The sequence below is a fragment of the Mobula birostris genome, chromosome 7 (genome assembly GCF_030028105.1).
Source record: "Mobula birostris isolate sMobBir1 chromosome 7, sMobBir1.hap1, whole genome shotgun sequence".
NCBI lineage: Eukaryota > Metazoa > Chordata > Chondrichthyes > Myliobatiformes > Myliobatidae > Mobula > Mobula birostris.
In genome coordinates, this window is record NC_092376.1 from 42,772,962 (window position 1) to 42,800,213 (window position 27,252).

Consider the following 27,252-nt stretch of genomic DNA (forward strand, 5'->3'; position numbering starts at 1 on the left):
AGAAACAGAATGGGGACTGGAAAAAGAGAGAAAGTGGAAGGGGAGAGAAATTAGGAGAAGTTAGAGAAATCACTTTCTCCTACCAACCACTTCCCAGCTCCTCACTTCATACCCCCTCCTCCAACCACCCACTTTCTCTCTTTGCTTTTTATTTTGAGAAGCTGCAGAATCTGTTATGTTTATAATTAGGTTTTGACTATATTTTGTTTCCTAAGCTGAGACATTGAGTATAAGAGTTGCAGCTATACAAAATGTTGGTGAAAGCATTTGGTGTATTGTGTATAGTTCTAGTCACCACACTGTAGGAAGGATTCAGCAGGATATTGCGTGGAATGAAGGACTAGTTGTTATAAGGAAAGATTGGATAGACTGGGCTTGTTTCCAGTGGAACATGGGAAGCTGAGGCATGACCTTGTTATAAACACGAAGGGTGGATGGTCACAGTCTTTTTTCCATGGTATGGTGGTCTAGAACAAGAGGCCACAGGTTTAAGGTAACAGACATTTAAAGGAGATCCAAGAGGCAACCTTTTCCACACAAAGACTGGTGATCATCTGGAGTGAGTTGCCAGAGGAGTTGGTAAATCTAGATACAATTACAAAGTTTTAAATGTATTTGGATAGGTACTTAGACAGGAAAGGCTGAAGTGGGTTTATAAGGCCCATTCCTGTGCTATAATATTCTATGATCCTCTGAAGCTGAAATCTAGGCTTTGCAGTGTCTGGAACTCTCAGCCTTTTATTTTTGAGGTGTGTTAATTTAGCCATTTTGGCTAAGGATTGGTTTCTTAAATGTGGAGATCTCAAATGGAAGCTAAGGTATGTCATCTAGTGTGCATGTCTGCCTGCAAGTAATTGCAGACTCTTCATCCATGTCTTTCACATTTGCTTGCAGGGCTATGCCATTGTTGAGGTTGAGAATATTAACTGTTGTCACCATTTACGTATGTGAGAAAACTTGGATCTGATTTTAGTTACAAAATTGCTTAGAACCATCTATAGAATGATATTCTGTTTGGCGTTTGTGCAGTCTTGCGTTGTAACTTCACAAAAGTAGAACGTACATTCTATTGGAAATGCTCTTGAACAGGAAACTTTGTCTCTCAGTCCTGAAGAAGGGCAAGTTGTGCCTGAAATGTCAACTGTTTACTCTTTTCCATAGATGTTGCCTGACCTGCTTAGTTCCTCCAGCATTTTGTATGTATTGCTGCTTATGTTTTGCTGTAATGGATGTTGAAAGTCAAGAGAACTTCTCAGATTTTTAATGCAAGTCCCATTAAAGCACTTGAAATATTAAACTTGAAATATTAGTATTTTGATGCAATGCTGAGGGAAGTACTTTGCATTGAGATAGTAAATAGAAGACCTATCTATTGGTTCTCCTGGCATTATTTGAAGAAGAGTAGTGATTTTCTCATCATTCTGCAGCCAAACATGAACCGAAATGTAGCCATTATTCAGTTTACTATTTAAGACCTGTTGATGTAGATGTATTCAATGTGTCATCCTTTTGTGACAGTTATATTTGTACCCTGTTATTCATTGGATTGTAACTGTTTTGGAACATTCCTGATATTCTGTAAATGTTATTTTTTGCCTTGCTTTTAATTAACATCTTTTTTTCCTTGATTTTCATGTTTATTTTTATTTTATTTTCATATTTGTATTCCTATATTCTAAAGTACTTTGAATTACATCATATATATGAAAATGCCCAATAAATAAAGTTGTTATTATTATTCTTAATTTTCCTACCATTTCCAGCCTGGCAAATGCTGTATACTTGCTAATTGTGTAACTTTACATTTTCTCTTCAACTCTTATGATTGGGCTTTGAGTTGCAACTGTCATAGATCAAGTTATAAGTATTCTTCTTAAGCCCTTCACCCCTAGTGGACATTGGCTGCTGACAGCAGCTTGTTAGAGTCTTCGGTCCTGGGCCAGTCTTTCGTTGTCCCCAGATACAGCCCATCATCTTGGATCCTTCTGTTGGCATTTCTGTAACTCTGGGTTTTTATGGGATGAGGTTCCTAGCCCCATACCCAACCCTCCTTTCGCACCGGGCTTGGGACTGCTCATGGTGGAGTTAGATAGAAGTAAGATTAAGTTTTAATATTAGAAACTGAAAAATAGGACATTTTTACACTTAAGATGCTGACTGCAGTAGTTGACAATAGATCATTGATGTCCTAGTTTAATTTTGCAGATTTTTGCACATTTGGAATAAATGTAAGTCAATCAACAAAATAGTGATAGCTGTTAATTACAGTTTGTGATTTGTTACATATCAACAAGCAAGAATAATAGAGTTGTTATAGTGGCACCTTTAGGATGCCAAACAGGATCACAAAGGTGTTTGCAAACTAAGTTTGATACTGAGTCACAGTGTGAAATAAATAAGGATGACCAGGAGCTTAATCAGTGATGGAAATTGTAAGAATCTTAATAAATAGAAGTGGAATTTTGAGGGGAGAATGTGAGAGTTTAAGGTCTTGGCAACTGTAAGTAGGGTTGCAAATTACTGGGTAACTAAATATGGGATGATCAAGAGTCTAAAATCAAGGACAAGTTGAGACCATGGAGGGCTACTTTGGTAGAGAAGTCAGTAGTAGTGAAACCCTCGAATAACTTGAAAATAGTGATGAGAATTTTAAGTCAAGGATTTTCTTATCTATATTCCAGAAGTTTTCTATTAGCAAATAAATCGTAAAAGTGAAATACATAATTGAGGGTAAAAATCAGAACTTGCATGTGGATGCTGAAGGCACTGTTAAATTCTAAATGAGTACTTAACATCAGTCTTCATGAGGGAAGAGAGTAATAGAGAAAGTGTTAGTGAAAGAAGGACACAAGTAAAAAATTAATAGCATAGCAGTACTGTATTAGGAATGTTAGTGAACTTAAAGTAGATAAGTCAACATGGATTTCTGTGTGGTCTGTTGTGTCTAACCAGTCCTATAGAGTTTTTCACGGAAATTACCAGGAAAGTTGACGAACAAAAGGCAGTAGACATTGTCTGCATGGACTTTAGCAAGGTCTTTGACAATGTCCCGCATGGTGGGTTGGTCAAGAAGGTTAAGTCACTTGGCATTCTGGATGAGGTAATAAATTGGATGAGACATTAGCTTTGTGGGAGAAACAGGGAGATGTAGTAGATGATTGCCTTTGACTAGGGGCCTGTGACTAGTATGGTGCCACAGGAATTGGTGCTGGGTCCATTGTTTGCCATCTATATTCAAAATCTGGATGATCATGCAGTAAATATGATGAGCAAATTTGCAGATAACACCAAGATTGGGGGTGTAGTGGACAGCAAGGAAGGCTGTCAAAGCTTGCAATGGGATCTGGACCAGTTGGAAAAATGTACTGAAAAATGGCAGATGGAATTTAAGCAGGTAAGTGCGAGGTGTTGCACTTTGGGAGGACAAACCAGGGTAGGACTTAAACAGTGAGTGGTAGGATACTGTGGAGTATGGTAGGACAGAGAGATCTGGGAATACAGATTCATAATTCTTTGAAAGTGGTGTCACAGGTAGATAGGATTGTAGCTTTTGGCACTTTGCCCTTCGTAAATCAGAGTACTGAGTACAGGAATTGGAGTATTGATGTTTATGACGTTGTTGAAGCCAAACTTGGAGGCATTGTATACAGTTCAGGTCGCCACCCTGCAGGAAACATATCAATAAGATTCATAGAGTGCAGAGAAAATTACAAGGATGTTGCCAGTACTTGAGAACCTAAGTGTTAGGGAAAGCATGAATAGGTGAGGCTCTTATTACCTAGAATGTAGGAGAATGAAGGGAGACTTGATGGAGGTATACAAAATTGAGGGGTATAGATAGGGTAAATGCAACCAGACTTTTTCCATTAAATTTGGGTGAGACTGGAACTAGAGATCATTGGTTAAGGGTGAAAGGTTAATTAAGGGGAATATAAGGGGGAACTTCTTTACTCAGAGGGTGGTGAGAGTGTGAGCGAGATGTCCGTGGAAGTGGTGCATGCAGTTTGATTTCAGTATCTAAAAAATTTGGATAGGTACACCAGAAGGTTTATGGAGTGCAGGAGCAGCTTGATGGGACTCAGCAGAATAATAGTTTAGCACACACTAGATTGGCCAAAGGGCCTGTTTCTGTTCTTAGTGTTTTATTCTATGTCTCTATACCTAGATGAAACAGAATACATTGTAGGATTCTGAGCAAAGAATGGGAGGAAATTGGAGTGAGGGTACTAAACATAATCTTCCTGTTTTCCTTGATGACTCTGGGTTGGTGTGGGGAGGATGGTGCCAAATGGCTACAGCATTGCAAATGTTACTCACTTGTCCAAAACAGGATTAAGGATAATCCCTGTAATTTAACCTCCAATGGTTGAATAACATTTCGAAATGTTATTTTGGATGTGGTTAATATCACAATTAGGAAAATAGATTTAATGAGGCAAGCCAGCATGAGTTTGTTATTTAAAGCAATAGGAAAGATATTTAACCAATGACAAAATATTTGGATAAGGTAACAAATAGAGCTATGAGGATAAAATGGTTGATGTGGTATATGTGGCCACACAATAGACTTGTTGCTGAAGTTGAAGCACTCAATATAAAGGACATTGACACCATGACTCCCAACTTTGCTAAATAACAGTCCACAAAAGGTGGTATATAGTTCGTTGTTTTCCACAAACTTGAGGGAGGCAAACAGTGACACTCCCTCAAGAATTGGTGATGTAGTTATTTTTCTTGACAATCTATACTTGTGATTTAGTTTATGGTACAAGCCACAATATCTAGAGTTGCAGATTACATAGAGATTGGCTGTATTGTGGACGTTGAAGGATAATAGGCTGGGGAAAATGGTGGGTGCATGGGAAATGAAGAAGAATGCAGGAAATGATGCATTTTGGAAAGAAGAATATATTATTCTGTTTTATAGATTGTAGGTCTACTTGGACTTGGAACTATGTTCAAAACATTGAAGTGGCAAGTCAAGTTGAGAAAGTAATTAATAAGATGTAGCCAATTCTAGGTTTTATCTGTGGGAGTATAGAGTATAAAGCAAAGAAATTGTGCTGACCCTTTATAAAACAATGACCCATTTTCAACTAGAGTTTGGTATTAAATTCCAATCATCACATCATGGGAAGGATATGATGCTGTTAGATTCAAGAATTGTGAGACATTCCTGGAATGAGGTACTATACTACGTTTGGAAGGACAGATAGAGAAGCTTTAAAGAAAAGGCTAAATAAAATCAGTGGTTTGCAGAGAGGGGATAGTGGGAGCTTGTTCCTTTTGATGGAAGGGTTGAGAACTTGAGGAATTAATTTCTCCTGTGTGAATTTTGGGAAAGACTGGCCACAAATGGAGTGGAGGCAGATTTTATTAGTGCCTTCATGAAGGAATTGATTAACGTGGTGAAGAAATATTTGCAAGCTAAGGTGGAAGAATTTGGGTGGAACTTGTGAGTTACACTGACAGAGAACTAGTGTGGACTTCATGAGATGAATAGTCTTCTGTGCTATAACCATTATATGAATCTGTCCTTGGAAACCTGGGAGTGACTGTGAGCAGGTATGAGTTAGGATATTTATGAATGGTTAACTCAGGAGGGCTAGCCAAGTATGCAATAGAGAAGACAGGATAGGAGCTTCAGCTGTACTCAAAGCAGGGGTAGAGTTAGATGTTGCAGAGGTGGATGTGGTCAGTAGGTGATGTCATCTGAAACTTTTGTCAGTCACAAATGATATGACAAGCACATGATCTGCTTCAGTGTCAATATAATGCCAGGGAGGTGGATTGAGTTGGTTTTGCACTGCAGAAGATCATTTGGTCTATTGGGCTCACGCAAGTTGCCTGCAAGAGTCACCCAATCAGTTCCATTCCCCTTATTTTACCCAGTAGTTTTGAAAGTTCTACTTTCTATATCAGGGGTAGGCAACCTTAAGCACAAATGATTTTCTAGCATGCGTTATTCATTAATATGAGGCAAGACATAATTAGATGTATTTAAATGGATAATTCCCATATTTCAAGTTTTCTATGGCATTTATCTGGCCCACCATTTGCTCATCAATACGCGATCCGGCCCACAGAGGCAAAAAGGTTGCCGACCCCTGATCTATACAGTTCCCTTTTGAAAATAGCTGAATCTGCTTTTACTCCCCTTAAAAGTAAGTACTTCCAAATTCTGAGTGTTGAAAACATGCAGTAGTTGTTCATTAATTCACCCTGTTTATTTTGCCAATCATGGGCAAACCGGTGCCCTCTGGTTGTCTACCTGTCTGACAGTGGAAATGTATAAAGATTCCCTTTATTCTGTTTTACCTAGACATATATTCCGAACACTTCTATCAAATTCCTTTTGTGACATCTGGTATTCCAAGAAGAACTATCACATTTCTGTAATATAGCCATATAACTGCACATTCTCAACTAAGATTATTCTGATGTATCTTCTCAGCAACCTTTGTAGGGTCCCTTCATGTCCTTAATATAGCACTGTGACCAGAATTCAATGCAATATTAGTTAAGACCAAACAGCTTATTTTATAATTGAATTGACTTTATTTCTTGCATCCTTCACATACATGAGTAAAAATCTTTACGTTACATCTCTGTCTGAATGCGCAATGTGCAAATTATAGTAATTTGAAATAGTAAGTACAGTAAGATGTACAACAGAACAGTCAATATAGCTTAGAAATACAGTTGTGTCGGTGTGAATTAATCAGTCTGATTGCCTGGTGGAAGAAGCTGTCCCGGATGGTAGCAGCTGGAACAGTTTGTGGTTGGGGTGACTTGGGTCCCCAATGATCCTTTGGGCTCTTTTTACGCACTGTACTTTTACTTTCTGCTTTCAACGTACTTTGTTGCTTTTATATCATATGTGCTTATTTATAAAGATGAGAGTCTCCTTTTTTTATTTGCTTTGTGTGTTGTCATCTTTACAAACTTCTAAGATGGTGGGTCTGTGGAGTTAATTGCCATGGATAGCTATGGAGGCCAAGTCATTGGGTATATTTGAAGCAAAGGTTGATAGGTTCTTGATTAGTAAGGCATCAAAGGTTACGGGGAGAACACAGGAGAATGGAGTTGAGGGGATGAAAGAAATCAGTCTTAATCTAATAGTGGAGCAGACACGATAGGCCTAAGGACCTAATTCTGCTCCTGTGTGTTGTGATCTATTTACTAGAGTCCCTGTTTCTGCAGCACCCGTTAGAATTATATCCTCTCTATTTTAACACGTTTGCTAATCCATGTTGTCAAAGTGTCTCAATTTATACTTTGTGTTCTGCTTGCTCATACCACTAGCTGCATTCTTCTCTTGTTTGTTTCATCGCATACCCTACTTATTACATAGTTTCTCATCAAGTGATGAAAAATGCACTGCATGTCAAAGTATTTTAATACGGTATAAGAAAAATCAATGCTTCTAGTATGCCATTGCATACCTACCCCCAGCTCAAAATTGTAACTAAGCCAATTTTGTATCCATATTACCATAGTCACCTATTCTATGCATTTGTTTTGCAGACGAAAGTGGATGGTGCTAGTGGCTAAGAATTAGAATTTATGATAGGTTAAAAGACAATTGCTTTAATTACCACGTTTAGTTAAAAGGAATTTCTTGCTCATATACTACTGTTTATTGTAGAACTACTGCAACCCTTTGGAGATAAAGGAGGGTTAAGGGAAATGACTGAGTCAAAGTGGGGTGTATTCAATATGTGAGTGGAAATTTCTGTTGTTTTGGATGATATTGCTCAGGCACATAATCAGGAAGGAAAAATGGGATACAGCCAAATATAGAAAGGTACACAGTACAGAATTGAACTCTTTAGCCCTACGCTCATCTATGCAAACTGAGATATATATCTGCACTAAACCCATTTGTTAGTGTTAGGCTTGTATCCCTCATTTTCTTTCCAAGTACCAACCCAAATAAATGCCTTTTAAACGTTGTGATAGTGTCTGCTTTCTACCATTTCTGCAACTCATTCCTTACAGCCACCACTCTCTGTGGGAAATCTTGTCCCTCAGATCTCCTTTAGATTTCTCCTTTTTAATCTTAAACCTATGTCTTTCATACTTTTATAAACCTCTGGTCATCGGTCATCTTTCAAAGTTCCAGAGAAAGTAAACCCAGCGTGTCCAGTCTCTCCCTACATAAAGCTCTCCAGTTGAGACAATATCCTGGTGAATTATCTTATGCACTCTTTCTAATGCTACCTGCATTCCCAGTTTCAGCGTGCTATGAAATTGCACCACACGGCGTTTTGCACATCAGTGTTTTTCAGGTCGGTGCCATTTATTATCCTGTTCATATTTGATGTCCCAAAATATTCTCAGTGGCCACTTTATTAGATATCTTCTGACTTAATAAAGTGAACATCAAGTATATACTTATTGTCCTCTGGTGCTGATTTACTTCAAGGTTTGATGTGGTGTGCATTCAGAAATGTTCTTCGCAGACCTCTGTTGTAATGCATGGTTTTTTGAGTTATTGTCATCTTCCTATCAGCTTGAACCAGTCTGGCCATTCTCCTCTGACCTTTCTCATTAACAAAGTGTTTTCACTCACGGATGTGTTTTGATTTTCACACCATTTTCTGTAAATTTTAGAACAGGGGTAGGCAACCTTAAGCAAAAATGATTTTCTAGCATGTGTTATTCATTAATTTGAGGCAAAACATAACTAGATGTACTTAAATGGATAATTCCCATTTTCAAGTTTTTTATGGCATTTATCTGGCCTACCGTCCGCTCATTAATACGCGATCCGGCCCATAGAGGCAAAAAGGTTGCCGACCTCTGCTTTAGAGATTGCTGTACAAGGAAATCTCAGGCGATCAGCAGTTTCTGCGATACTCCAAGGACTCCATCTGGAACCAACAATTATTCCACAATCAAAGTCACTTAGATCACATTCTGCTCTTTGGTTTGAACAACAACTGAACCTCTTGACCATGTCTACATGCTTTTATGCACTGAGTTGCTACCATGATTGGCTGATTAGATATTTGCATTAGTGAGCAGGTGTACCTAATGAAATGGCCACTAAGAGTATCTTACCTCACACTTGTCTGAGTGTGCAATTTCTCCTCCTAATTCTGTATACCATTTCTCCACCTAACTTTCCAACTGATCCATATCCCTTTCTATATTTTCACAATATTCCTCTCTTCCACCAATTATTGTTTCATCAGTAAAACGACTAATTAGTCCATCTACATTCTTATCCATTTCCTGTATATGCCCAGGTGTCCCAACCATTTTGACCAGCTTACTAAAGTCCATGTAAACCACTTGGAGCATGGAATACTAGAAGCAGTGGTGCAAGTGTGAGAAGTGAATCATACAATGACCTTCCCGGTTTGAGAGATTAGAATAGAACTCGGTGAAAGGTGTCCCTTTGGCTAGTTGACATTTTGAAAGCATTGGAGGAGATATGGTGTCAGTATGGATATAAAAACCGTGGCTAGGTGTAGTAGTGTAAATAAATTGAAATAGCTTTATTAAAATGATTCCAGGTTGATGTAAAAGTGACCCTTTTAATCTAGGGATGAACTTCTGAACATCAGGTAAACTATTAAGAAACCCTGTTTTTTTTTAATAGTGATATGAAATACTATTTAACATCATTTGACAAGTTAACTTTTTTAAGCCTCTGAATATATCAGATTTTGATTTTAATAAAAAATATTAATCTCAAAAATCAGCAGAATTCAGGGTGAAAGTAGCACCAGCTGGCCACCTATAAAATCTTTTGTGAGATATCATAATTCATCTCTACAGACCGAAGTATAAAGACAACACCATCTACTCTTCTGCAACTGCTCAGAGATCTGGTAAGTCATAGTATAATTTCCATGTGTTTTCCAAATATAATGTATATTATTGTAAAGCTCATTGTCCACTATAACAAGCATGCAAGTGTAGGTGGAAAGTATTGCAAATCCTCCAATGTCATACATTTTATTCCTGCTGATTTGTAAGTGATCTTTTGTCATTTACAATAATTTTACTGTAATAATTTAAATTTGTTCACTGTTTATAACCTGTATTAAAATCATAATGTTTCCTTTTCACAGATTCATCTCTGGATCCACGTAAGAGTAACATCGTGTTCGAAAGTATGGAGGACACTTCAAACACCGATGTTGAAGTCTCCTTACAGGTGATGATCAACTATAGCACGAAAAATTCAAATAGGCAGTTTGCCTATTGAGTAGTAAGAGAAGCATGTCCTCAGTAGGGGAAATCGCCACAGGCTTTTTTTGGTTGTTTTGGTGGAAACTGATAGTTTTTCTTCCCCCTCCCCCCCCCCCCCCCAAATTTCAACAAAACTCAAAAACACCGAGGTTTAAAACTTTTAAATAAAATTTAAAAACTGAAAACCAATTGTAATCTTAAACACTTCCAGGCTTGAAACAACAAATTATGTTATGTGACTCTTCTAGCAGTCCAAAAAGGATGACAATGTTGGTCATGTCTTGATTTCATCATTGCTGAAGTGTAGTTGGGAGATTTGAGAGGACCAAAACGCAAAGGCATAGGTGTAATTTGAAAGAAAGAGATAGATAGTGTGATTAGTTTTACCTTTCAGAGAGCAAGCAATTTATCGTTTCTTTTCCAGAGCTGTAAGAGGAAATGGTATACATATACAGTGCCATATCATGTCCCCCCAGAAAATCCTAAAATACTTCACAGTATGTTTTTCTTGTTCAAGGGTTCACACATGGTAGTCAATTTGTACATAACAGGCTCTCACAAGCAAGTAAATGTAGGAAATTGTTGCCTTTGGAATGCTATTAAGCAGTTATTATCATGAAATTAATGCAGGTTTCTGCCAAATTTTGTGTGTGAGAACTTGTGTTCATTACTTTGAGCAGAGTTGATTTACTTTTGGAAGTAAAGGTGAACATAAAACACACATTTCCATTTGTCACCTATTTGTGTTCTAACCCAAATCTTAAGCATTTTTAAAATGCTGTATTCCCTTTAAAAATAAAGACTTAATGTGTTTTTGTTGGTGTTTAGTTGACTTCTTCCAGATGAAAATTTTATGGATAAGGAATGAAATGGAGAATTGTGTATAGAAATTGTTAACTTCATTATTGATGTCAATGTGGCAAATCCATTTTAGTCCAGCACATTTTTCCTGGTATCTAAAAACATTAGTAAGATTATAACGCTAATGCAATGTATGCTGCCTTTCATCTTGCCTTTTCCTGATGAACACATAAAATTATACCCATGCATTAGGTGTCTATTATTTATTCCTTATTTACCAATCAGTTCTGCTATTAGCCACATCTGTTTTCAATTAGCATACCAGTTTCATGTACTTCACTGTGACAGTACTGAATTGTTCCTGCTCTGACAATAAACACCCAAAGTTGCATAATTAGAGTGACAGTTAAACCTAACTTTGTATTGAGTTGTCCAGGTGAGATCACTAACATTATAACACCAGGATTTCTGCAGAACAGCCTTTTTTGATTTAGTCACTTGTTTCTTCTTTCCACTGGTTTAGAATAAAAATAAATTTGTGCAGATTCATCTATGTCAAGTTGGCATGACTCCACGAGTGTCAAAAAGTTGTCATTAATATTACCAAGATCCTTTGAGAATTGTGTTTGATAATAAATTTCCTCTCCAGATCTAGTGTCACTTTAGACTAATATTGTATTACTGTACTTATGACAGGCTGCTAAGCTATTAAGAAACATTTGTTGTTCTTCCTTTTATTATGCTTTATGGCTAAATGGTTAGTGAGAAGATAAAAGTAACTGTTTCATCATGAAGTGTTTTGTGTATGCTGAGACAGTCAGATTTCTCCAAATGTATTGCTCGTCTTTTAAGAACTATTACACACTTTTAGGTAACTTAGAGTCAGGCTAAGACTGAACTATGAGATACAAATCAATTCTAGTGCACTTTATTTGCCATGGAAAATACATATGAATAAATATTAGAGGATGCTGATAGTTATATTGGAAATGGCATAATTGATCAAGGAAATTCACGAGCAATGAAGATTTACTGCAGATAAAGCATAAATCAATTTCACAATATTTTTCTTATAAAAATAATGGAATGTTGATCATGTTACTGTTGTGCCAAAGTTTCAAGATTAATGTATTTGGTATTAAAAAAAAATTAAGTTTCATAAGAACACCAGGAGAATAATGGAGAAACAAGAAACAGCAGATGCTGAAATTTGAAGCTAAACACAAATTGCTGGAAGAACTTTGCATCTGCAGAGGCAAAGGAGATGTTCCATGTTTCAGGTTGAAACCCTCCATCAGAATTCAAGCAGGAGAAACAACAGTGGCGGAACAGTGAGCGAGGGATCCACAGAGCTCCCATTGAAGAGTGGAAGCAGACTTCTTCAGTATTAGCATTCCTTGAAGAGAATTCGCAGTTATGGAGCCACAAGTCTGCAGATGCAGGGATCTGGAGCAAAATACAAATTGCTGAAGGAACTCAGTGGGTCAAACAGCATCTGTAGAGCAAGAGGGTAACGGACATTTTAGGTCAAGTGTCTGCATCAGGACTGAGGAGAATTTCTTTTCAAATGAGAATCAAAAACTTGCAGATACTGGAAATCTGAAATAAAACTAGCAAATGCCAGAGATACTCAATAGATCAGGCGATATTTACAGAGGGAGAGAGTTAACGTTTTGGGTCAATGACTTCTCAAAAGATCGATTTCTAGTTTCATAGATAGTGCCTTATCTACAGAGTGTCTCTAGAATTTTGTATTTCTATTTTGATCTTTGTTTCATCTTTTTAGTATCTTGTTTTAAAGAGTTTACTGAAAAATAATTTTTTCATACCTAATGATATCTCTGACAAAATAGCACTTTGGAATTGCATTGAAGTAATACTATAAACTACACGTGATTAAGTACATTATGGGATTTGAACCATTGATTTTTGATCCAGAGTGAAGATTGCAAGCAGTGGAGACAGTCTGATATTTTAATCAGAGCAAAGCTGAGACCTGTGGCATGACTGACCAATTGTGGAATTTTCAATTGTAATCTCTTAAGAAATAAATCTTTTGGTGGCCCCAGAGATCAATATGTTATGATCTCTGCATGAGGACCAGTCACAAAGCACCAAGGGCATCCGTTCCAAAGAAGATGGAAAGTAGAAGGAAGTTAGCACAGAAGTAGGTGAACAGTTTTATCAATACAAAGAAGAAATGAAAGGGAAGCCCCAAACCCATTTAACTGAATAAGACAATCCAGCAATGAAAGGGCAGAGAGCAATGATAGGAGAAAATGAAAAGGAGCTGTACATAGCTTTTAGTTGAAACTAGGCAGGCTATAATGGAAACTTGTTTCAAAGTGCCTGTTGCTCAGTTGTGTTGACAGCTTTGGAGTCATCCATGACAATCTGTTATTCACTGTAATGTCTAAGGGCACTGTTCAGGAAAGGTGTAATCAAGCAACACTTTTGTTATTGCACCATTGAACATATGGGGTACAATGGACTGCTTCCACAATTAATTATGTATTCACTTTGTTATTGTAGGGTAATTGGCTGCTTGACCAGGAAAAATCTTTGTGATTCCTGCATTGACTCCATTTTATATTAAAATGTAATTTAACTGGATGCATTTGGCAGGGTAAGTTGCTTCTTGTGAACCCATTTCTCATATTGAAATAAATAGTACTTAATACTGTGGAGCAGTTCATTGGAGAACTGCCAGTCATGTCCTCCTTTAGAGTTGGCTCATTTGATTTCCAGATATGTGCATTGAAATGTGGAATTCAGATGATCTGAAGGTCAAATATCCAGCACAGTGCATAATGTACTGTGCTGAGGTGCCAGTTGTATTGTGCATCCTCCTATAAGTTCCACAACCCCATTCAACAGAATGGAGCTGCCAGCTTAAAAATGTACATGGGTTATGCATTCTTCTTTATTTTGCCTTGTGTTTAGAGATACCTTATACTGTACTTTAAAGCACAAAGTTTCTTTTTAATTACTTAAACTGATTTGAGTTGCCTTTTTATTGTGATTGTTAGTTGAATTTTCTGTAACAAGGACATTAGCCAGATGGGTCAGAGCCTAAGGACTTGTTGTCTATGACCAAGTTAGTTGTTGTTTATTGCTTCCTTTACCTCATAAGAGGACTCTGGGATGGAGCAGATCAGCTTTGTGTCTGGGCCAGATTAGTATGGGTGGTGGGCCACATTGAGTCAACTCATTGTATATATCAGTCTTTCATGATGCATATATAAAACATAAATGTTTAATTCAAAAATATATACATTTAATTGGTATACAGATTTACCAGCTTCTGAAGATGTTGCCTAAATGATATCCCAGAATGCAGAATTTTAACTGTGAAGCTAATTTTTTAAATGCATTCTGTTACTTTATCTCTTTGTTTTGTGTTTTCTTTATTAAATGAAGCAAACTCTAACTCTACATAATCTTTCTCAGATCTTCAGTTTTGAATTTGATTTAATTCAGTACCAGCTTTGTATAACTTTGCCTTTAAGAAGCCAAATGCTTCTTGTTCTGTGCTATTTAAAGCTGATGTAAACTGGAGTTTAACCTTTATTTGGGCCAGTTTTAGCATATTCTAGAGCGAAATTGTGGCTTAATATTGAGTTGTACATTAATGCACCAGTTACTCAAAACCATTTTCTAGCATTCTAGAAGTGAACATACAACTAGATTTAGACTGTGGTGTACCTTTTACATATTAGTTATAATACTATTTCCTTCTCCTGGCTTGCAGTGCTATGTATAATCCTAAATTTGGTACAAAGAAGTTTTTTTTGTCACACATTAGTACAGAATTATAGAGTATTGTTTAAAGTTCAAAGTAAATTTATTATTAAAGTGTGTGTGTGTGTGTATATATATATATATATATATATATATATATATATATACGTGTGTGTGTGTGTGTGTATATATATATATATATATATAAAAGGGGTAATAACTGTTCCTGAACCTGACTATGGTGTGAGTCTTGAGGCTGCTGTAACTTCTTCCTGATGGCAGCAGTGAGAAGAGAGCATGACCGAGGTGATGGAGGTCCTTTATGATGGATGCTGCTTTCTTGTGACAGTGTTCCGTGTTGATGTGCTCAATGGTGGGGAGGGCTCTCAGTGATGGACTAGGCTGTATCCACTACTTCTTGGAGGATTTTCTGTTTAAGGGCATTGGTTTTTCCATACCAGGCTGTGATGCAGCCAGTCAGTATACTCTCCACCACTCATCTATTATAGTTTGTTAAAGTTTTAGATGTAATATTGAATCTTCAACAAGCGTCTAAGGAAGTAGAGGTGTTGCCATGCTTTCTTCCTAATGGCATTTATTTGCTGGGCCCAGGATTGGTTTTCTGAAACAATGACACTGAGGAATTTAAAGTTGTTGACCCTCTCCACCTCTGATCCCCCGATCATAGGAGATAAAATTTTTGCTTTACAATGTGCAGAATATCTGGCATAAATGATTGAAATAATATCTGTTCATAAGTGCATATTCTGGGCTCTTAAAGAGCTCAAATTCAAATTGCAGCAAGAGTGATTTAGACTTTTTGTTTCTTCCCCCACGTGTTCAGCATTTTGACTTTGGAAATGAAAGAGGAGTGAGCTGGGATATTGAAAATTGATCAGTTGCACCTTTTTTGTACTTTTGCGCAAAAATCATAATACACCTGTCTTGCTTGGAGCTTCCAAGTTCTGTACTTCTATTTTAATTTGAAATATTTTGCATCTACATTATTTATGGTAGCCTTCTGTCAAAAATATATATTTTCTGACTTGTATGTGAAATTTAGGATGGAGCAAAATTCCCTTATTTAAAGAATTGATGGAACAGCAAAAATACTGTCATGAATCTTTTTTACAGTGACAAAAATAAAAAAAACTGAAACATCATTTGAAAAAAATGCTTTTAACATCAAAACATATTCTTCTATATGAGATGACCAGCCAATACTCATTAGCTTTCTCTTTTAACAAACATATAAACATATTAGCTAAAGCAAATTCTAAAAATCTTATCAACTTCCCTTCAATCATTTTGGATTATATTGACTAAATTCAATCAAAAGTAAAATGGTTCAAAGTTGGATAGTTTTCCAGTTACTGTATATTATCTTTCTCTGATTTCTTTTTTCAAATTCATTCATTCTGGGTGTCACTGGCAAGGTCAGCATTTAGTGACCTTGAGAAGGTAGTGGTGACCCAGCAGCTAAAATCACTGAAGTCCTTCTTATGAAGGTATTCCTGTAGTGCTGCTGATAAATCCTGGGCAAACGTCCTGTATGCAGTGAGACCTAGACGAAACTCAGCCATGCTAATTACACAAAGCTAACAGACAATAACCGTCTCCAACAACAGAAAATTTAATTGGCTATCTCTGACATTCAGAGCAGAAATGTGTTAAATTGCATGCCATTAATGTTCTGGGGCTCACCATTAAGAAGAAACTTGGACCTAGCCCCACTGATAATGTGAGTATAAGAGCATTCAGGAGGCTAGGTATCCTGTGACAAGTGAGTCACATCCTTGCACTTTAATTGTCTGCAATGCGCAAGTCAAGAGCATGATGGAATACTCTGCTCTGGTCTGGATGAGTGTATTTCTGACCACACTTAAGAAGCCTAGCATCATGCAAAACAAAGCAGTCTACTTCATTGGTACCCCATGCATATTCCTATTTCCTGTCCTACCAGTGCAAAGCATCTGGTTAGCAGTGGACCATTTGCTTTGCACAGAGGTAGGGGAGCAGAGTTTAAAAATGGAGCATTTCGTGGGGCTCGGCACATTAGCAGCAGACCAATCAATTTGCAATTCATTAGCAGGAGCAAATAAAAGTAAAGCAGGGTCAAAGCAGAGCGGCCATTGTGTGAGGGGACCAGTGCAGGAGTGGGAACTTGAGGCTTTGGCAAGGAGGCCCAGGTGAGTAGCTGGTAAGGCTTTTGTAGTTGTTGAATTAAAAGTCACTAAATTACAGCTAATTAAATAAAGGGATGATGCAGGGTCAGGTAATGTGCTATAGCTGCATGATGTGGGAACTGGTGGACCCCATTGTGATCCCTGGTGACCACGTCTGCAGCAAGTGTTGGCTGCTTGAGTAACTCGGGCTCAAAGTTGATGACCTGGAATCTGAGCTTCAAACACTGCAGCACATCATGGAGGGGGAGAGTTAACTGGATTCTCTGTTTCAGGAGGTAGTCACAGTCATTAGATTAGCTGCCTCAAATTCGGTCTGTGGTCAAGGATAAGAGGGTGTGACTACGAGTGAGGCAGGAAGTGTGATCCAAGAGACAGTGCTGGAGGAGCCTCAACCCTTGAGCTTGCCCAACAGGCCTGAAATTTTTGCTCCCTGTGTGGATGACAGTGGGGGCTGTAGGAAGGATGAGCAACCTAACTGTGGCACCATAGTTCAGGGAGCCATTCAAGAGGGGGGAAAGAAGAGCAGTGTAGTGGTGATTGGGGATAGTATAGTCAGGGGTATAGACAGAGTTCTCTGTCGTGAGGATAGAGCGTCCCAAAGGCTGTGTTGCCTGCCAAGTGCCCAGGTTTGGGGCATCTTATTTGACCTGCCGAGGAATTTGCAGTGGGAGGGGAAAGATCAGGTTGTTGTGGTCCATGTGGGTACCTACGATATAAGTAGAATGAGGAAAGAGGTTCTGCTGAGGGAATTAGAGCAGCTGGGGACTAAATTAAAAAGAACCAAAAAGGTAGTAATCTCTGGATTACTAGCTGAGCCACATGCAAATTGGCATAGAGTCAAGAAGATTAGAGAGTTAAATGCATGGTTCAAGGATTGGTTTAGGAAAAATTGGTTTGAATTCATGGGAAATTGGCACCAGTATTGGGGAAGGAGGGAGCTGTTCCAATGGGACGGGCTCCACCTGAACCGTGATGGGACCTGGATCATAGCAAATCTCATAGGGCTCTAATCTAAATAGTAGGGGAGTGGGTTTGATAGATTGAAGAAGGATGGATAAAGTAAAAGAGAAAAGTGTGGATAAAGATAAAGAAAACACGAAAGATAAAAATGAGAAAAGTAAGAGAGGGGTGAAGAAAAGTCAAGTGCAAAAGAGTAAAAGGTTGCAAGATTTTAAAAGCACCATGAATGTAAGGGCACATTATTTGAATGCCCATAGTATTCGAAACAAGGTCGGTGAACTTGACACTCAAATCAATAAAAGCGGGTATGATTTAGTGGCCATTACGGAGATGTGGTTGCAGGGTGGAGAGGATTGGGAAATAAATATCCAAGGATATCAGGTAATACGGAAGGATAATCAGGAAGGTAAGGAAGGTGGGGTGGCACTCTTTATTAAAGGTAAGATCAGGGCAATAGTGAAGACAATATAAGATCTAAGGAGCAGAATGTTGAATTCATTTGGGTAGAGATTAGAAATAGTAAAGGGAAAAATTACTGGTGGGAGTTGTCTATCAACCACTGAATAACAATATTACAGTGGCACAGGCAATAAACAGAAATATCTGAGGCATGTAAGAATGGAACAGCAGTTTTGTGGGAGACCTTAAGTTGCACATAGATTGGGTGAATCAAGTTGGCCGAGGTAGTTTTGTGGAAGACTATGCATCTGTGAGGGCTTTCTTGAACCACATGTTACTGAACCTTCAAGGGAATGTGATATCTTAGATCTGGTCCTGTGCAATGAAATAGGTAAAATTAGTGATCTTGAAGTTAGGGATCCTCTTGCAAAGAGTGATGACAATATGATTGAGTTTCTCATACAAATGGAGGGTGCAATAGTTCAATCTAAAGCCAGTGTACTATGCCTAAACTATGGGATGAGAGAGGATTTGGCTACTGTAGACTGGGTACACAGGCTATATGTTGTTGATGGTTGAGGAACAGTGGAAGACTTTCAAAGAGATTTTTCATGGTGCTTAACAAAAGTATATTTCAGTTAAAAGCCAGGACAGTAAGGGTGGGGAGAGCCAGCTTTGAATAATTAAGGAAGTAAAGAAAGCATCAGACTAAAAGCTCATGCATACAAAGAGTAGTGGGAAATTGGAAGAGTGGGAAAACTTTAAAAAGCAACAAAGAATCACTCAATGAGCAATAAAGAAAGGGAAGCTAGATTCTGAAAATAAACTAGCACAAAATATAAAAATGGATAGTAAAATTTTCTATTATTATATAAAGCGGAAAAGGGTGGCTAAAGTGAATGTAGGTCCCTTGGAGAATGAGAAGGGAGAATTAGTAATGGGTAATGAGGAAATGGGTGAAGCTTTGAATGACTGTTTTGCGTTGGTCTTCATGGTGGAGGACATATCTAACATGCCAAAGAGAGATGTTATGGATGCGATGGGAGGTGAGGACCTTGATGCAATATCTATCACTAAAGAGGTACTGCTGAGCAAACTGTGGGCCTGGGTACTGAAAGAAATGGCAGAAGTTATAGTAGAGGCTTTGGTGATGATTTACCAAAATTCTCTGGACTCTGGGCAGGTCCCAGTGAATTGGAAGACAGCGAATGTCATGTTACTGTTCAAAAAAGGATGCAGGCAAAAGGCAGGTAACTATAGGCCAGTTAGTTTAACATTTGTAGTTGGGGAAAATGCTTAGCTATCATTAAAGAAGAAACAGCGAGGCATCTAGAAAGAAATGGATCCATCAGGCAGATGCAGCATGGATTCAGCAGAGACAGATCCTGTTTGACAAACTTACTGGAGTTCTTTGAGGATATAACAAGCGCAGTGGATAGAGGGGAGCAGATGGATGTTATTTACTAGGATTTCCAGGTGGTGTTCAATAAGGTGACGCATAAAACACTTATCCACAAGATAAGGATGCATGGAGTTGGGGGTGATGTATTAGCATGGATAGAGGATTAGTTAACTAATAGAAAGCAGAGAGTTGGGATACATGGATGTTACTGTGGTTGGCAATCAGTGGCGAGCGGTGTGCCACAGGGATTGGTGCTAGGTGCACAACAGTTCATGATACACATTAATGATCTGAAAGAGGGAACTGGGTGTAGTGTATCTAAGCTTGCTGATGACACAAAATTGATTGGAAAAGCAATTTGTGCAGGAAATACGGAGAGCCTGCAGAGGGATATAGATGAGTGAGTGGGCAAGAGTCTGGCAGATGGAGTACAATGTTGGGAAATGCGAGATTATACACTTTGGAAGGAAAAATGGAAGGTCAGATTATTAAATGGTAAAAAAATTGCAGCATGCTGCTGTGCAGAGGGACTTGGGAGTGTTTGTGCTTAAATCGCAAAAGGTTGGTTTACAGGTGCAGCAGGCTATCAAGAAGGCAAATGGAATGTTGGCCTTCATTGCTAAAGGGATTGAATTTAAGAGCAGGGAGGTTTTGCTACAACTGTACAGGGTACTGATGAGACTGTACCTGGAGTACTGTGTGCAGTTCTGGTCTCCTTATTTGAGGAAGGATATACTGGCTTTGGAGGCAGTGCAGAGGAGGTTCACCAGGTTGATTCCAAAGATGAGGGAGTTAGACTATGAGGAGAGATGGAGTCGCCTGGGACTGTACTCACTGGAATTCAGAAGAATGAAAGGAGATCTTATAGAAATATATAAAATTTTGAAAGAGATAGATAAGATAGAGGCAAGGAAGTTGTTTCCACTGATGGGTGAGACTAGAACTAGGAGACATATCCTCAAGATTCGGCGGTATAGATTTAGGACGGAGAAGAGGAGGAACTGCTTTTCCCAGAGAGTGGTGAATCTGTGGAGATGGCAGAAGTTGTGGAGAATGATGTGAGATGCGGAGGCTAATGGAGTGTTAGTTAAGGAGAAGAGGAACTTTATCACTAGCAGGAACCTGGAGAGAGGGCGGATGTTCGGAAAATGGAGGAGATGTGAGTGAGATGGTGGAGGAAGGGAAACCCTGTTCCTTGACGAAGGAGGATATCTCTGATGTCCTGGAAAGGAAAGCTGTATCCTGAGAACAGATGTGGCAGAGACAAAGGGACTGAGAAAGGGGAATAGTATTTTTACAGGAGATAGGGTGGAAAGAGGTGTAGTCAGGATAACAGTGGGAATCAGTAAGTTTATAAAAGATATCAGTTGACAGTTTATCTCTGGAGATGGAGACAGAGATCAAGAAAGGGGATGGTGGTGTCAGAAATGGACTAACTGAATTTATGGGTAGGGTGGAAGTTAGAGGAAGAGTTAGGAAGCATTACCAGGGAAGGCTTGGAACATGGACTGTTCTATGTTGCCAACAAAATGGCAGGTATACCTGGGGCCCATGTGAATGCCCATGACAACCCTTTGAAGTTTCTTTTTGAAGGGTCTTGGCCCGAAACATCAAATGTTTGTTCCTCGCCATAAATATTGCCTGACCTCCTGAGTTCCTGCAGCATTCTGTGTTACAAAGCAGTTCTCTGAATTATTGATAACAGACCCAACCAGTTCCCATCTACCCCCATCCTCCTCTGGCAGAACTGGTCCTCATTCTCAATAATTTCTCTTTCAGCTCCACTCACATTCTCTAAACTCAGGATGTCACTATAGGCACCCACATTCACTTGGTCCATATCTGATACCTCTACCCTCTCTCGGTCTCTCTGTCTATATCACTGGAGACAAACTATGTACTGATTGATTTCAGCAGCTGTCTTGATTATACCTCTTCCCACAATCTGCTGTAAAAGTGCCATTGCCTTCTCAGTTCATTCATCTCCGCTGCATCTGTTCCGAGGATGAGGCTTTCCTTTCCGAGACATCAGAGATGCCCTCCTCCTTCAAAGAATGGGGTTTCTCTTCCTTCACCATTGATACTGCCCTCACTTGCACCTGCTCCATTTCCTGGACATCTGCGCTCACCCCATTTGCCCACAGCCTTATCAGCGATAGAGCTCCTCATGTCCTCACATACACTACACCTCGAGCCTCTGCATCCAACACATCATCCTCCGCAACCTCCGCCATCTTCAGTGGGACCCTGCCACAAAACGCATCTTTACACACCCCCCCCCCACATTCTTCACCTTCTGCAGGAATTGCTCCCTCTGTGACTCCCTTGTCCATTCGTCCCTCCCCCTAATCTCCCTCCTGATCTTACCCCTGAAAGCGGCAGAAGTGCTACACATTTGCCCATTCCCCACCTCTATTGCCTCCATTCAGGGCTCCAAATGGTCCTTCAATGGTGAATCTGATGGGATCTTCAGCTGTACCAGTCTCTGATGTGGCCTCCTCTACATAAGACATAGGAGCACAAATTGGCCATATGGCCCATCAAGTGCTCCGCCATTTGATCATGGCTGATCCATTTAGCTCTGAACCCCATTCTCCTGCCTTCATCTCATAATCTTTCACGCCCTGACTTATCAGGAATCTGCCAGCATCCGCCTTAAATACGCCCAATGACCTGGCCTCCACAGCAGCCTATGACAATGAATTCCACAGTTTCACCACCCTCAGGTGAAAAAAATTCCTCCTCATCTGTTCTAAATGGCTATCCCCCTATTATGAGGTTGTTCCCTCTGGTGCCCACTATAGGAAACGTCTGCTCCACATCCACTCTATCTAGGCCTTTCAACATTCGATAGATTTAATGAGAATCTCCTCATTCTTCAGAACTCCAGCGAGTCCATACCCAGAGCCATCAAACTCTCCTCATATGATAAGCCTTTAATTCCCATAATCATTTTCGGGAAACTCTTTTGAGCCCTCTCCAATATTAGCACATCCTTTCTTAGATGAGGGGTCCAAAGCTGCTCACAGTAATCCATGTGAGGTCTCACCAGTGCCTGAGCAAGCCTCGGCATTACATTGTTGTTTTTATATTCTAGTCCTCTCAAAATGAGTGCTAACATTGCATTTGTTTTCTTCACCACCGACTCAACTTGCAAGTTAACACCCAAGTCCTTTCACATTTGGGATTTTTGAATTTTCTCCCTGTTTAGAAAATAACCTATACTTTCATTCCTTCTACCAAAGTGCATGACCATACGCTTCCTGAGTCTATTCCATCTGCCTCTTCTTTGCCCATTGTCCTAATCTGTCTAAGTCCTTCTGCAGCTTCTCTGCTTCCTCAACACTACCTGTCCCTTGACCTACCTTTGTATCATCTGCAAACTTGGCCCCAAATTCTATCATCTAAATAATTGACATCATCATTATGTATCATGTCGTATTATGTAGTTGATCATGGTCTTTGACCATGATTGTTCTTGGTAGATTTTTCTGCAGAGATAGTTTGCCATTGCCTTCTGGGCAGTGTCTTTACAAGATTGGTGACCCCAGCCATTGTCAATACCCTTCAGAGATTGTCTGCCTGGTGTTGGTGGATGCATGACCAGGACTTGAGATGGTCATATGAGCACCAGCTGCTCATATGACCATCCATAACCTGCTCCCATGGCTTCATATAACCCAGATTTGGGATGTGGGAGGTTGCTAAGCAGATGCTTACACTTTGCCTGAGGGTAACCTGCAGGCTGGTGGAGAGAAGGAGCTCCTTTGGGGATGTATAAAGAAGTGGTCCCAACATTGAACCCTGCGGATCATCACTAGTCACTGGCAGCAAATCAGAAAAGGCTCTGTTTATTCCCACTCTTTGCCTGTTACCAATCAGCCAATGCTCTGTTCATGCAAGTATCTTGCCTGTAATACCATGGGCTCTTGCTAAGAACCCTCGTGTGGTACTTTGTCAGAGATCGTCTGAAAATCCAAGTACACATATCAACTGATTCTCCTTTGTCTATCCTGTTTGTTATTTCTACAAATAATTACAATAAATTCGTCAGGAAAGATTTTCCTTTAAGGAAACCATGCTGAGTTTGGCTTATTTTACCATGGGCCTCCAAGTATCCTGAAACCTCATCCTTTATAATGGACTTCAGCATCTTCCCAACCACTGAGATCAGGCTAGCTGGCCTATAATTTCTTTCCTTCTGCCTCCCTCCCTTCTATAAGAGTGCAGTGACATTTGCAATGTTCTCGTCCTCCGGAACCATGTCACAATCTTGTGATTCTTGAAAGATCATTACTAAAACCTCCACAATCTCTTCAACTGCCCCTTTCTCTTACATTGGTGAGACCTGATGTTGATTGGGGACTGCTTTGCCGAGCACCTCAGCTCCATCCGCAAAAGGTGGAATTTCCCAGTTGCCATCCACTTCAATTCCTATCCTGTTCTGACTTGTCAGCCCATGGACTCCTCTTCTATCACAACAGCCACTGGTTCAAACCTGAATGCTTCTTGCATTCAATGAATTTGTTTTCCATGTCCAGCATCTGCAGGTTTTTGGTACAGCTTCATGAAAATAAATATTAGGTCACAATAACATATCCATCAGATTACTCTTGGAGTGCAAAACCAGACCATATCTGAACTGAAAAAGAAATTTCAAGTCCTTTTTTATTCTGCAGTCTTTTTGCGTGACAGAACCAGCTCAAGGGCGTGTTCTTAATTCTGTATATTAGACGTGAAAAACATGCGTGTTTTTGTATGGTTTGTGTCAAACAAACTAGTGCAATGTTTATAACATTGTACGGAAGGTAATATGTTATAAGTTTGCAAAATCTCAGTTGTTAATCTTTTGCCCACACCATGTTGTATATTAAAGCAAAATATGTGTTGTACAGTGCATAATGCTTTTTGAATGTATATGTAGCAACACATTCTCACCACTGGATGGCATCTATAATGCCTGATGTTTCCTTAGATTGTGATGGCAGGAAAGCCAAATCTGCATCTTATGAATTGGTAACAATTTTTTCCAATTTTTTGAAGTTTAGATTCTTGATGCTCTTGGTTATTTAACTGCTTTTGTCCAGTTATCCAGTTGTGTTACGTAAATATTGCATTTGCTGTAGACACAATGTCCATGATATTGCAAGTTTTAGCAATTGTACTTGAACAGCCTAATATGTACCAAGACTAACTAGTAAACTGGTGAACACTTTTTGTTGTGTGATATGTAATTTTCTGGCTTCTAGTTGTATGGCAGTTTAAAAAAAAACAACATTAATAAGATTTGCTCAGGGGTTCCACGGAGTTAACTGAATCCTATTGTACCTAAAAGTTACAATTTCAGAGTGTAATGGAATACAGGCATACTTTGGTTATGGAGCTGGGGTGTGTGTGCATTTCTATCAAAATTTGGATTTTCCATAATGCAAAGCAGGTCAAGTAGCATCTGTGGAAAGAGATACAAAATGGATGAAGAGGGTCCAGTGAACATGTGGTGTGTCTGGACTTTTGGAAAGACTTCAGGCTTGAACACTGGCCTGCTAAATATAATTAAAGCACATGAAATTGCCAGGAGGTGATAGTATGTTAGTGTGGATGGAGAACTGGGACAGGTAAAATTAGATATTTTTTTAATTGGGAGGCTGTAACCAGTGGGATGAAGCAAAAATTTGTGCTTTTGCCCCAGCTTTTTCAGTTATAGAAAAAAATTGAGTAGTTGAGGGAAGCTAAGAGATAAGTGTGATTTGATAATGCTATGAATATTATGTTCAAGTGAAGCAGGGTAAATATGAAGAAAATCTAAAATCTTCACTAAAGCAAGGCATCTTTATTATCTTTACTAATACAGTCATTGGGAAACTTGGGAGAATTTTTTTAAAATTAAGTGATTCGAAAATGAAACATGCTAATATCTGGCATATTTTGAGGCTTCTGGTATTAATATCTTTATTGAAACAAAATTTGGGTTTACAAAGAATAAAAGATATGAGAAGAGTAAAGAACGATAAGGCAAGGATGAAACATATGTGATGGAAGGAAGCAGCAGCATAAGTTAAATGATCTCTTGTGTTTAAACAGTCATTCTAGGTAAGTATTCTAGGCCTTCTAGTTAGACTTTCTGATTTTTATTTGTAGCCCCACTAATTCACTTTAAAAATCTGTATATATGATCTTTAAGTCTTTTTGGATCTACATACTTTCAAACTTCTTGCCATTTAAAAACAATGCTTGGATCTTTGGATTTTTTTTTGTTTTGATTTTAGACCTTGTTTTAATCTGCATTGAAATTTAGGTGTCGCTTGCATATGTTTCTTGATTACGTTTGTTTTTTCAAGCTCCAAAAATCTGAGTACCTAAGTACTTTTCCTGAAACAAATTTAATGACTTGAAAATCTCAAATATCCCTGAATATTCTCCAATTAAAGAGAAACTACTTTTCAAATCACATTAGCTTTCTCACAGCCTTTCAATTTTTGGATATTACAGAGAATTTTAGAATTAACATAGAGACTTGCATCTTTTTTTTATCCTTTAAGAGTATGAAGAGTATTTCCTCTGCAACTGTTGGAGAATTTGCTATATTCTTTCTTGGATCTTATGTCCTCAATGTTTCTTGAGTACAGAATAACAAAGTTTTCTCTTTGTGGCTTTTGTACTCTCTTAACTCATTCAATATGACATGGTGACCATGGAGTTGTAATTTAGCATCGAACAGTACAGCATTGGGCAGGCCATTTGGCCCACAGCATTGAACCAGTCTCAATGCTAAATTATACTCAATGCCCTAAATTTAGATTACTTTTCCATATTCCTCAGTATTTATTCTATGTGCAGCAAACATTTTAAGAGATGTCAGCAAGAAAAATGTAATTTGGCTTCATTAAATAACCTGCAAAATTTAGTCTGTAAAAAAACAGGGGGGTACGGATAGAAATTGCATTTTACCGCAACATTATGTTGAAAAGTTAAGGTTTTGAAATAAGCAGGTTACAAATAACCAAAAAAAATTTAAAATAATTGGTGTGTTCAAGTACAAATTAATAGAATGAGTTGTTGGAAACATCATATTACATTTTGAACATGAAAGGGTGATTTACTTTGTGTGCACAGCAGAAAATTTAACTGTAAATAAAAAAGTAAGAGTATATAAACCATTTTTGTTCATAAAGTGCAACTTGTTGAATTACCTACTCTGAAGATCCATTGCATCTCAAAAGGGTCACTATTTTATTGGTTTTTGAGCAGTTAGTTGGAATTCCCAACACCATGGACTCATCTAACCCAGCCAATCGCAGAGGCAATCAACAGTCACCCACAGAAAGTGTCAGTCATAGTGAAGATGAGCGCAGCCGACAGTTGGAGCGTTTGAGTCGAGAGGAAGCATACTATCAGTTTATCAATGATCTGAGTGAAGAAGACTACCGACTAATGAGAGACAGCAACCTTCTTGGCACTCCAGGTAAGATCGAGTATATTGACAAATTTACACTAAAAGTGGTAGATCTTAATTAGTAGTATCCTCTACCCATGTGGATAAAAGATGGTTTCTTGTTG

At 38.7% G+C, this 27,252-nt stretch overlaps 1 protein-coding gene across 6 annotated transcripts in view; it reads left to right on the plus strand.

Annotated features, from left to right (window-relative positions):
• Positions 1-27,252, plus strand: part of rnf6 (ring finger protein (C3H2C3 type) 6) — a 52,307-nt gene that overhangs the window by 9,729 nt on the left and 15,326 nt on the right. Inside the window, exons 2-5 of one of the 6 annotated variants that reach the window (XM_072263008.1) lie at positions 9,714-9,842; positions 10,086-10,171; positions 13,540-13,633; positions 26,944-27,157. In XM_072263008.1, coding sequence (XP_072119109.1) covers positions 26,965-27,157 — 193 coding nt within the window. In that variant the 5' untranslated portion in view covers positions 9,714-9,842; positions 10,086-10,171; positions 13,540-13,633; positions 26,944-26,964. The remainder of the gene's footprint in view (positions 1-9,713; positions 9,843-10,085; positions 10,172-13,539; positions 13,634-26,943; positions 27,158-27,252) is intronic. The other 5 variants (XM_072263005.1, XM_072263004.1, XM_072263007.1 and 2 more) reach the window with 5 other exon arrangements.